Below are 12,372 nucleotides of genomic sequence, written 5' to 3' on the forward strand. Positions count from 1 at the left end.
GGCTGTAATTGCTATTTTCCTAGGCATGAGGGAAGAAGTAGAGAATTCTGTCAAGGATGCTGTAAAGCCTTCCCAGACATCTGAATACTATGGGATGCTATGGCTGTAGTTCACAGGGATGTTGTCATCAGGGAGAAAATAAACTTCTGTGGCTGAACACAAGTACCTTTGCTAAGTTCTTCTTTTATCTATTTATTCTTTTTCACTTTTCAGTTCTGTGGATAGAATTTGGGGTCTGTTGTTTCTGCCCTCCATGCTGAGACCTCCAAACCATGATTGAGCATGGCCAACACCCATGCCAAGCCCGCTCACTGGGTTCAGGTAGTCATGTGGTCCTTCAGTCCTGGCACCTCTGACTCATGGCTGACACGGGCAAAAAAGAATCCAGGACACAATGTGCAAAGTAACTCTTTATTATAGAATAAACAGGCAGATTTGGGGGGAAATACACAGAGCAGTCGACTCCTGGGTGGCTCTATTACCTGGCCTACATGTTAATTTTGGTCTTGTGGACAGCCACCTTTATTGCTGGAGTCATGGGTAAGGCTTCAGAAACACACAAAGAAAGGAGAAGTGTATATAAGAGGAAGATGACATCCAGGGGCCCCTTTTATGCCATCTATTTGAAGAATTCCTTTGGGATCTTGTTCTCGGCCTGGAGCAATTGAGATAGGATGTCAGAAGAGCCCAGTGCCCTGAGTTCCATTCCCTGGTCACCTAGACTCCATCTTGATGAAGGCACCAGAGACAACCATCTTGATACCCAGACCTCACCTGGAGCATAGTGAAGACCTCCGCAGCTCTCTTGTAATCCCACCCATTGTCCTCAAGGCACCTGAGATGGGAGAAGGACAGGAGACTTCTATCTGTTACTATCACAGGACAGATCCCCTGGCCATGAATGCTACCACTTAACCTATGTTACTCATTTGCTGGGACATGTGTGCCAGATACAGCACCCTAGTAATAGTGGAGAAGGACCCGGCAGAACCCACAATGTCTGTCACAATTCATGCTCCGTAGAATCCAAAGCAGAAACACACAGGTATTCCAACGAACAGTGCAGCTCAATACCAATACCCCTCACCCTACACCCCATCTAAAAGAGAAACTAAAAAAAATAGGAAGGGGAAATTCAAAAACAAATACTGTCCCTTAATTTTTAAATGAAGATGTATGTATGGCATATCTCAGGGTGCTTACCATGTCAAGTGCACATTGCTCAGCCATTTTCTAGCACATTCACAAGACTCTAACAATCTCAACTAATTCCAAAACAGCCCTGTTGCTGCACAAGGAAACTCCTGAACTACTGGAGCTCAGACCCTACTCTCCCATGTGTCCCAGAACTTGGCAAGTTCTATTGTGCTTCCAATCTCTACCAATTTTCCCATCCTAAATTGTTTAAATACACGTTCTGTAAAGAATAAAATGCAGTGCCGTGGGAGACTGGCTGCATCCACTTAGCCCAGTTCTTCCAAGTTTCACTCATGTGAGAACACACAGCAGAGCCATAATAACTGTCATGACTGAATAATATCCTATTGCAATATATACCATATCATATATAAATACCATATAAATATCCATCCATGAGCAAGAAGACGATGGAGTTGCTCTGCCCACTATAAATAACATTGCTATCAGCATACAAGTTTTGGATGAAACATAGTTTTGCTGTTCATAGTTTGTACTTTGTAGTGGATTATTGGGTCATGTGGAAGCTCCATGTTTAACATTTTGAGGAATGATGTGACAGATCCTACACCCCACACCCACGCCCCTCTCCCTCTCTGTTTCTGTCTCTCTGTCTCTCCCTCTTCCAGTGTGGTTTAGTAATCTCCTAGGTACCTCTCCATCCAACATGGGGACACTGAAGATAAACCATGACAGTTTAAGTTACATTTCTCCAATAACTAAGAGTAATGAGAAAAAAAATGTATGTGCCTGTAGGCCATTTGCACATCTGTTTTGGAGAAACACGTATCTGTTCAAATCCTTTCCCCAATCTCAGTTGTGTTGTTTGCCTTTTTACTGTGGTTTACTAAGGGTATTCTTTCTGTATTCTTATCAGATATGTGGTGTGCCTGTCTTTCTCTCATTCTGTTTGGTGCCTTTGCACTTCCCTGGCGGCAACTGCTGTTGCACTAATTTGTGATAGAGTCAAATTTGCCATCATTTCTTTGGCTGCTTTGGCTTTTGGTGTCACAGACAATACTTGGCAACCTAATTCAAGGCCATGAAGATTTATACATATGTTTTGTTCCTTGGGTACTGTAGTTGGAGTAACACTTAATCTTGGACCGTCTCTACGCATGGCTGGTGTTTGCACAGGGTGTGTGGGTGTTGTTGGGGGGGGGTGTCAAAGTTCACTATTTCTTGAAGTGAACACCCAGTTCTCTCAGTGTCATGTGTTGAAAAGATACTATTACATTAGTCCGCAGTAATGACAGTGTGATAGTCTTGGTTATATACTATCTACTGACCATCAGTGTGGGAGGTTTTTCTGTACACGCCAAACCTATGCCACTCATGCAAGCAGAATATAGCCTTATTCGATGTAGCTTTGCAAATGGCTTTTTGTCTGGGAGCTGTGCCTCTTTTAACTTTGTTCTTTTCACTCCAAACTGTCTGGGGTAGTTCAGGCCCACTGCATTTCCACAAGAACTTCGGGATCACCATGTCAACTTGAAAATGCTTAAAGTTGATGTTGTTTTATGTGTATGGGTGTTTTGTCGGCATGTATATCTGTGCACCGCCAGCCTACAAGCACCCACCAAAGCCATAAAATGGTGTTGGATTCCCCGGAACTGGAGGGACAGACAGTTGCGAGCAGTCAGATGGGTGGTGGGAACTGAACCTGGGTCCTCAGGAAAAGTAGCCAGCACTCTTAAGGGCTACGCCAACTCTACAGCCCCTCTATGTCATGTTTTTCAAAGCAACCATTTGGTACTTAGGCAGAGATTTCAAGGAAATGGGAGAATCCTCTGGATGGTAAAAATGGACTATCCTTAAAATTTTTTCACACACCCTACACCAAAATGATGCCACTTTTTCAGGGTGCTCCTATTTTAAGTTTTGTTTGAGGGGTATTTGCAAAATATAGGCAGTTTCTTTTTTCATATGCTGTTTGAGATTCCACTACTCACTCTTATGCATTTCCATCCTCAGCCCCAGACCCATCCTGCCCACATTTATAGCAAGTACTCACTTCTGAGACCACTCGAGTTTCATCCCCGACTGGATGGAGAAATCCTGTGCCATTCTTTTCTGCTCTTGAGAGGGGGCGAGCTTGAAGCTGGCGCATGATGTAGGCAAGAGTATTTCAGAGGCACCCTGGGCCTCATCAGAGCTTGGATTCCTCACAAGAAGTTGGTCATTCACAATGCACAGGCTGGAGGAGAGTCAGTCCCTGAGATGGCTGGACTGGTGGACAATCCCTCCACTGCCCCAGACAGGCTCCACTGCTACTCAGCAACTGGATTCCTCACCCCCATGTGCCTGTTTGATCTGCCTAGTCAAATTCTTGGCTGCTGCCCAGAGAACATTGCCACCAACCCCTGTGAAAGATTGTCCGCTAGTGCCATTGGATTTGGAGAGATTTAACCACCATGCAGTTACCCCACACAACAGGAAAAGAACCTGATTCCCCTCATTTCCATTTTTAGAGGAAGAATCAAAGTCTCCTGGATAGTTCAGTTAATGGTGTTAAGATGACTGTTAGGATAAGAAAGAAAACTGGTATTCCAACCCTGGTGCCCTAGCTCTTAATTGCTAGGCTATGCTGATCCTTTGATCAATCTACCTCTTGACCTTCCAATACTGTGAGATTACCCCCAGAGAATGGTATCACTGCACTGTCTTGCTTCTGGCCCCAAGCTGTAGTTCCACCCACAACACTGCACTTACTTTGAATTCCTCCCATCAAGGGTAGCAATGAAGGTACGCATGAAGGCGTGAATGCATCCCTGAGAGCTCTCCTTCACTTCAAGGGCAAGAAACAATAAATCATCCTTAGAGTTATGCATGTTTTGCACCTTCACAGAACAGTCCCCAGTCAGGATCTTATGCTAAAAGGGCTCAGGACTGGTCAACTATTGACTTGGAGTCAGGACTCCGTGCTGAGAATGGGGAGGGGGCAGGCAACATGGGGAATAATCCACTGCTGTTGATGGGTCCCCTACCCCATGCTGGACCCTGTAAACATCACTTTTGGTGTTCACTTGGTCTCTGCTTCACATCTCCCTTACAGGGGTGGAAGGTGGGGGGCAGTTTAATAAGCGCCATTTGCAAATGTGGAAATGCAGAGGTTAAGCAACTGGCCCAAAGTCAGAGTAAGGATCTGGAATGAGAGTCACCAACCCCACAGCTCCCGTGTCCTCCCTCACCCAGGAGCTGTGGGGTAGACAGGCACAACCCTCCGTCAGGGTCACACCGGGATGGTCTGTGGGCAGGGTGCCATGAGCAGGAGAGCACAAGGGAGGAAAGACACACAATGAGGGGACCTGGGGGAGTTCTCAGGGGTCCACATCCAGGACAGGGAATGAGATAAGGTCTGGAGAGGGGATTCTGTAGACACTCACTTTCCTTGAATAACCCTTTGACGGAAAAACAGAGCATCGTCTCCTGAAAGGGAAGAAGGCTTGGGCTCAGGATGTTGCTAAACTGACTAACCACATAAGGACCTGCACCGAGGCAGAAGCTGGTGCTCACCGTCTGGAAGCACATGTCCACCTGGAAAGCACTGAAGGCATGCAGGGTTTGCGGTAACGCCTCGAGAAAGTCCACAATGTCTTGTTTTCTGTACTTCAGCACCTGTCTCTGAAGGTCTATAGAGGTGTGAAGAAGCAAAGGTCAGGGATTTGTCTATTATGTCCTGGTCCATGGCCTCTATGATTACCTCCTCTACACGCCCAGTTTCTCCACTCTCCTCATCACACACTTACGGAACTCCTTGGGATTCTTCACGTCCATTTCATCCTTCAAGTACTTACACATGCCACTCCTAGGAGGAAAGAGGAACAAGAGGTGGGGGTCCAGCCAGTGCAGACACTTCCTGGGGGTCAGTTATGTCTACTTGGTGTGGGAGTGGGAGGCGGAGTCACACTGTCCCAGAACAGAGCATGCGCTGTGATACTCACAGAATGGTCAGGGAGAAACAGGCCTGTTCATCGTAAACGCTGAGGAGATTCTGGCGGTTTCCATAGTCATAGATCAAGTAATACCTGTGGTGTGTGGAGGTGGGTGGGATGGGCTATATCTTTGGCCTGGACACCAAAGGTGACCTGTAAAGATCTCCAAGCAGCTCTGTGCTAAGGTGCTTCAGCCTAACAAACTCCTTCCCTTCCATCTTCCAGGTTCCACGTGTACTTACTCCCGTAGGAATTGCTGTACTTGATTGCTTATGGTCCCAGAACCAGTAAAGCTCTCCTAAAACACAAAGCCATTTCAGATGCAGGGTCTACTAAGAGCATTGCCGGCAACATCATAAATCTCTCTTCGTCCTTCTTCCTCACCTTGCAGGGCCTTATTAGCTGAGGTTCTTCAGTGTCCATTACACTTGAAAGTGGTAACTTCTTACCATCCTGAGAAGAGAAGGAGGAGGCTGGGAATGCATGCCAGAGAGGTAGCACTGGATGTGCATGGGATGAAGAGCCCCAAGGGGAACCTTGACTCGGAGACAAGGTGTAAAGTGATCAGGAAAATCCTTGGGCTGTGAGACCATAACAGGTATTGTACTATGGGGTACTGTAAGTCTCTATCACGTGTGCTTTGTAGGAGTGTTTGTGTAACTGGGGATGCTTTGTTTGTGTGTATAATTATAGGACAGAATTCAGATTACTTTTGTGGAATCCATACCATTGAAAATGTCTGACTGTCTTAGGCAAACACATTATGTAGGCAAGACACAGAGGGACTGGGATTAAAAGTGGAGGAAGAGAAGGCAATGGTGGAGGTAGGAACATACCAGGCGAGACAACTCTGGGAAACAGTCCAGGACAGCACTGTTCAAAAGGAAAAGGTCACAGAAGTGATTGACAGTTCTGGCTTAAGAATGATTTATCCCCTGTCCCCACCCCACCATCGATTCTCTGATTCTTCATTCAGTTCTCCTCTAGCCCCTTCCCTGCTGCCCAACCATTGGGTGGCTCCCACTCATACAGCACTGCCCCCCTTTTCCAGGGTCACAAAGAGTCACATTGGAAGCCCAGTATTCAGGGATTCTTTCTTCTCCCTGCTTCTTTTCCCAGTCTCAAAAAGGTCCACAGAAGACCATTAAAGGAACAGGATCTCAGGGCCCTACCACTTAGAATGGTGTCCAGCATTCTCTGAGATGCAGAGAGATGAACGTGTGGGAGGCAGGGCTCAGAATGCACAAAGAAGACAGTGGGTAGGGGGTGGTAGATGGTGACAGAAAGGGAATCAGGGGAGCAAGGAAGATATGGTAGAGATATGGGAGAAGAGAGGCAACGAAGCCAGAGTAAACAATGCAAAAGTGATAACAAGGGATGCTGTCTAGCCTGGTGTACTGGGTTGGTGGAACAGAGGAAAAGGGGGATCCCCGTGTTGCTGCTATTTCTTTCCCTTGTGCCTGGCTAGCCCAGGGATCCAAAGTAGGACTGGAAACATGCCCCATACTATTTCCTCAGTGAGCTGGAGACTAAGAGCCTCCTTGAAGGCATGAACCATTTTCCAAAAGCAGAAGAAATGATATGTGAGTCCCCACCTCAGCATGGAATGGAGGGGCTACGGTCTTATCTAAGGAATCAATTTGCTTGTCTCAGGCTCCCCAAGGCTCCTCTTATAGGCTAGGTAGGATGATGAGCCACGTAGGTTGGTCCCTAGGTAGAGACGGGGAAGGAAGGAAGGAAAGAAGGAAGGAAGGAAGGAAGGAAGGAAGGAAGGAAGGAAGGAAGGAAGGAGGCATCAAGGAGGCAAGTCCTCTGCCTCCTCAACCTCTGCTGCACTCTGCCTTCTCTTCCGGACCCAGGAAGTCTTCAGCTCCCCAGTCATGGCCCACTCCTGGATCCCTGACCCAGAGAGCCCAGGTTTCCCCAAAGGAAGAGAGAGGTCCCAGCAGTAGTCCAGAGGAAGCAAGGTCCATGTTAGCCTCACCCAGGACCTCAGCTTTCAGTCTGGAACAGGACAACCTCTAGGGCAGCCTGGGACAAATGAGGGGACCATTCAGAAACAAGATCCGGCGCCTCCTCTTAGGAGCAGGAAAGAGATCTGCTATTGAGATGAGGCATGGCAGGGCCTGCTGGAGGAGACTGAAAACACACTCAAGGGAAACACTGCCCACACTAGGTGAGGTGGGTCAGGCAGGGCAGAAGCAAAGGAGGCCCGTGGGCACTCCCAAGTACAGAGAAGGGAGAGGGGGGCCATGTTGCCTTCCCAGAGGTCCAGGCCTGCCTCCTCCCACAGAGAGTGTCTCAGGCCATCAGGAGGCTATGGTATCCCTGTAGGGGAAGGTGTCAGCTGGCATGACGTACCTGACATAGGCAGAATGGTCTGGGAAGGTGCTGCACAAGGGGTTCCCTTCCAGCCACAGCTCTTCCAGCTTCAGCCCCTTTACCTTCTCCAACTCCCACACTGTCTTTAGCTGAGAAAGAATGGGAGAGCCGGTAAAGGGGTCCCAGGCAAAGGCAGCCATCATCTGCAGTTCAGGACCCGTGTCTCCTTGCTCCTACTCACGGGCCACTTTGTCTGCCTCATCTTCAACCCCAATGGCCTCTGCTCACCTTGTTTTCGGAGAGGTTCAGGATCTTGACTTGGGGTGCCTTCTCTACCACATCAAACAGGCTATCTAACCGAAAGAGTCTGTTGCAGCTCAAGTTCAAGGAAAGCAGCTTTGGGGAACAAGAGTTACCGAGTAAGTGTTACTATCAAGAGCCTCAGAGACACTTCTGCCCTGCACCCCGTCCTTTCAGGCCCTCTACCCAAACATCAACACCTCAGGGAAATCCTCTTGGATGATCTGAAGGGTGGCAGTCATGCAGCTTCTTCGGCGCAGAACCATGTCTATTTTGTTATCCAACAAGTCTTCAGGAGAAGGAGAAGGAGGAATCAGAAGGCAGAGAAGGGTCTGTCTGAATCAACCTCAGAACAAACCCCTCCACGGGCTACCACACATATGTCTTCTACCCAGGCAGACCTGGAGCGTACAGTGATTGCTTCCAGCAATACCTGGGTCAAAGTGGATATTCTGGAGGTCCAGAGCATGCTGGGAAACATCATATCTTTTCCTCAGGGCCAGCTGCAGAGACACAGATGGAGAGGGTGGCTCTGTTGTATTGTGGGTCATGGTGTTGGGAACTTCGGGGACTGAGGAGAAGGACAGCTGGGTCTGGGAAGCGAATACACACACTGCCTTCGGACTGCTTTACCTTTAGCTGCTCCATTTGTACTCGTGTGAGCCTGTTTTTCACAGAGTAGGGTACTTCTGAGGGATTGACAAAAATAGGTATCTGTGGGGAGGAGAGAAAGAGTGAGCACCGGGAACTCTAATCCCAAAGATGGCACTCTCAGCACTGGGCCTGTGCCAGGGCTAGCTACAGAGAATGTCTCCAGCACACACCTTGTAACTGTTCTCGTCACACATCTTATAGCTGACATCCTTCAAGGCACAGGCAGTGCTAGCATCCTGGACAAAGAACCGGATCTGGTGCCTGTCACACTGGAACTTGAGAGGGGAGAAAGAAGGGAAAGTGGTAAGAGGCCCTTGTTCCCTGCTGAACCTGGTCTGTTCCACCTCCCAAGCCATCCTAGCTGACTTCACCATCTTTTCTTACATCCACTGCGGTGAAGGGCACGCTGCAGAGGCTGTGGATGGATTTCATTAGCTGTGTCTTGTCAGACTTTCTGCCACACGGAATCTAAATTTACAAACAAGGAACAAGACAGAAGAGAGACACCATTGACTCCCGGAGGAGAGCAAACATACTGCTGATGTTCTTTCCTGACCTAGCTAGCTCCAAAGAATGGCCACGGGGCCTCTGGCACTGCTCTTTGTTTCGTGCCCAACACAGATCTCCTTGATGCACACTCTGCCCACTCAGTCACTCTCCTCCCTCCGGGCAACTGATTTGTCTGGTTCACTGTGAGTTTCCTTCTGTTGGGTTTCAAAATAGTCTAATGCAGTGGGCACGAAGACACTCACCGTGACCTTGAACCAGCTCCCCAGTGTTCTATTTTCTCTGTGCTGCTCCACTTCTCTCTCTTGAGGTTTGCCATCTCTCCACAGTGTGATTTGGATTTGGTCCTCCATATGCTGGTCCTCTCTATTCTTAGGTCGCGCAGCATAAGGTGTGCTATGGAAGAGTTAGGGAGTGCTGATAAACACTAAGGAATTCTTTCATGCATCCTCATACCCCTCACTGATAGCAAGCACACAATTAGGATTGCTCAGCCACCATCCCTCATCTATGGAGCACTGGATCTCCAGTTTCTCAGGGAGAGAAGACCACAGAGGAAGAGGAGATAGAAGAGCTGCACAGTCCAAGGGGCTGCTACTCACTAACCAGGCTGCCTGGTCACTTACTATCTTACCGAGGGTCCCAGAGAACATCTCTTATCTCCACATTTCTACCATCACCTCAGGATTTTGAAGGCTGGAGCACATACCCAGTGTGTTCATAATGACCTTTCCTTTTGCCAGTATAACCCAGTGAAGATACGCGGTCTCTCTTTCTTCCCAGAAGAACACGGTTTTTACCACTGTAGGATTCTGAAATGGGAAAGGATGAAAGTTAGAAAAGATATCAGTGGTCCAGTTATCACATGCTGCACTGTGGGAATGGCACCATGGGAGCACAAGGAATGTGCCAATTTTCCCCAAAGAACAGATCAAAAACACCCAGGGGACAAACTCCTGGCACAGTCACAGCAGACAGCCTGCAAGAAGAAGGGGCCTGTTGGACAATTTTAAAACAGTAGGGCAGGGTTTGTGATGAACACGAGTGTACGTGACCCGTGGTGTGAATCAGACACAAATCACCTATCAGGAAGCTAAGCTAACCTGGCCCCATCCAGGGATTCTCTAATGTAACAGCCACACAAAGGCCAGGGAGCCTCCCCCCTCACCACAGCAATTCAGTCACTCACTGAACTGACCCTGCCACACTCACCAAGCTGTATACTCCCTTGATGGCAGTGGAGACTGAGGCAGTAGCCTCTTACATTGTCACCAGGTAACCCGTGTGCCCTCCCAGATTCTCAGCTTGAGCTATCCAGAAGCCCTGTCTTCTCTGTCCCACCTACAGTACTTTTGAGCACAGGACACTAACCTCCCTACACCCACACTTGTGTTAGTGGGCTCGGAAACACAAAGTGGAGTGCTAAGAGTCTAATACAGTTTCCAATTGGACTGCGATCCTGATGTTACTGATTCTCTAGTCTGTGCCCATTACAGTCACAGAAATGACTGGGATTGCACATCTCCTCAGTGCTAAGGACCTGCTCCACTGGTTACAAGATTCACCTCTCACCACTGCATTACATACTTCTCCTTTGCTATCCATCAGCATTTGTTTAGAGTACTCTGAGACTCTGTTATTGGTTTCGTACACACTTGGAGTGCTGGAGGATTCCATTTTTGTTCTCAGGAGGTAGGAAGGCCTCACTTGGTCTTTCATGGGGAACAAGAGCAGCCTTGTTTGGTAACACAGCCCTACTTGTGCTTTTAAAGTATTTTTGCTGTGTGCCCCTCCATGTTCACACCCAGGAGTTGTTTCTGCCATCCCATTCACCTCTCCAGCCCATACCCTCCCACCAAACTCTCCTCCTACACCTCTGATTCACTGAGGTGACAGATTTTGTTTTCTTTTTCATTATTATTTTTTGAAATAATGGTACCCCCCTTTTTTGCCCCTAAAGTATACTCAACAGAGACATTTGTATTATCAATCACGCAAAAAAAACTATGTGCCAGCAGAAAGTGATGTTGGTGGCTTGTATTCAGAGCAGCATTCTTGTGTACCCCAAAGTAAAAGATTCTCTCTGATCCCCAAGTTATATATTTTGCTCATTGCTTATCCCTCAATTGCCTCAGGACAATTATATGACAATTAGCTCACTTGGAGTCAACTCCCAACAAACTTATGATGGCCACAGCTCAGATGAACTTTACTAGGGAACCCGCCACTTTCAGCATGTGCCCACTATCAGGACCTTCCCATCACACACTGTGATGGCTTCCCTGTGTCTGAGCTGGCAGTGGAAATGAATCTAAAGATGAATAGATTCTTTGGGGTAGGCATCCAGATAGCCACAAATACTGAAGGAGAACAGCCTTCTGTCTCTCTGTCTGTCTCTGTCTGTCTCTGTCTGTCTGTCTGTCTGTCTGTCTCTCTCTCTCTCTCTCTCTCTCTCTCTCTCTCTCTCTCTCTCTCTCTCTGCAAGGTTGCTGAGCAGAGGGAGCTGGAGAAATGACTCGGAGGTTAAGAACACTGATTGTTCTTCCAGAGATCCTGACTTCAATTCCCAGAAACCACATAGTGGATCACAACTATCTGTGATGAAATCTGGTGCCCTCTTCCGGCCTGCAGACATACATGCAGACAGAACAGTATAAATAAATAAATAAATAAATAAATAAATAAATAAATAAATAAATCTTTTTTTAAAGGTTGATGAGCAGAATTTTATTATATCAAAATCAATGGTCTTTCTACATGCCAATAACAATTAAATTTTAATTCACTTAAAGGAACATTAATAATTACACCCCTAGAAGGAAACAATTGGATACAAATCTAATGAAATATCTTTGCTATCAAATGTTGATAAGATAAATGTATCAAGCACATAAACAATCTATTGTGCCTAATACTTGAAAGACTAGATAGTATGGAGACGCAAATTCTGCTCCAAGTGACTCACAGAGTCAATGTAGTCCTAATTAAAACCTCAGAGATTTTTGTAGATATTAATAAACTGTTTCCAAAATCTATATGGAAAAGTAGAGTAAAAGAAAAGCCAAAACAAGTTTTAGAAAGCTTGAACAGAAAAATCGGGCTGCATGTTTTCACAGGGCATTTGTAACAATTAGAATTATATGATGCTTGAGATTGGACAGGCATATTGGTAAATTCAATGGAAAACTCAAAATTGCCCCATAAAAATGTTTATATAAACTTTTTACAGCATTCTAAAGTATTCAGTAGAAAAATAGTCACTGTAATAAATCATGCTGGAACTACAAAATGCTTATTTGTAAACAACATGAGATAAAAATAATGCTTGTCCCACACATCAGTTTAATTAGCAGAGATGTAAATTCAAAATATAATCAGACAAACGTTCTAGGAGAAGAAGGGCAGGAGGACTATAAAGGACTTCTCTCTGTTCCATAGGCTACATCTAAGTGCTAAG

General features: G+C 46.7%; 1 protein-coding gene across 1 annotated transcript; it reads right to left on the reverse strand.

The window, feature by feature from the left end:
* Nucleotides 1-469: 469 nt before the first annotated feature.
* LOC125396420 (nuclear RNA export factor 2-like) lies at nt 470-10,592 on the reverse strand. Its single transcript, XM_087902546.1, has 21 exons — nt 10,481-10,592; nt 9,625-9,727; nt 9,161-9,311; nt 8,793-8,876; nt 8,579-8,683; nt 8,388-8,468; nt 8,188-8,257; nt 7,955-8,043; nt 7,743-7,850; nt 7,494-7,603; nt 5,969-6,005; nt 5,517-5,585; nt 5,375-5,430; nt 5,142-5,225; nt 4,947-5,005; nt 4,714-4,829; nt 4,584-4,626; nt 3,910-3,985; nt 3,212-3,394; nt 775-835; nt 470-655 (listed from the first exon to the last, which is right to left on the reverse strand). The coding sequence occupies exons 1-21, from the start codon at nt 10,590-10,592 to the stop codon at nt 620-622; spliced, it is 1,833 nt and encodes a 610-aa protein (XP_087758672.1). The 3' UTR covers nt 470-619.
* Nucleotides 10,593-12,372: the final 1,780 nt, after the last annotated feature.

The sequence above is a fragment of the Myodes glareolus genome, chromosome X (genome assembly GCF_982192425.1).
Source record: "Myodes glareolus chromosome X, mMyoGla1.1, whole genome shotgun sequence".
In the NCBI taxonomy this organism is placed as follows: Eukaryota; Metazoa; Chordata; class Mammalia; order Rodentia; family Cricetidae; genus Myodes; species Myodes glareolus.

Excerpts from the sequence above, each read along its gene's own strand:
- LOC125396420 (XM_087902546.1), bottom strand. The coding sequence starts at position 10,592 with ATGGAATCCTCCAGCACTCCAAGTGTGTACGAAACCAATAACAGAGTC. Across the intron at positions 8,258-8,387 it reads TACAAATGGAGCAGCTAAAG|CTGGCCCTGAGGAAAAGATA; the intron begins GTAAAGCAGTCC and ends GTGTCTCTGCAG. Across the intron at positions 7,851-7,954 it reads TCCAAGAGGATTTCCCTGAG|CTGCTTTCCTTGAACTTGAG; the intron begins GTGTTGATGTTT and ends TGTTCCCCAAAG.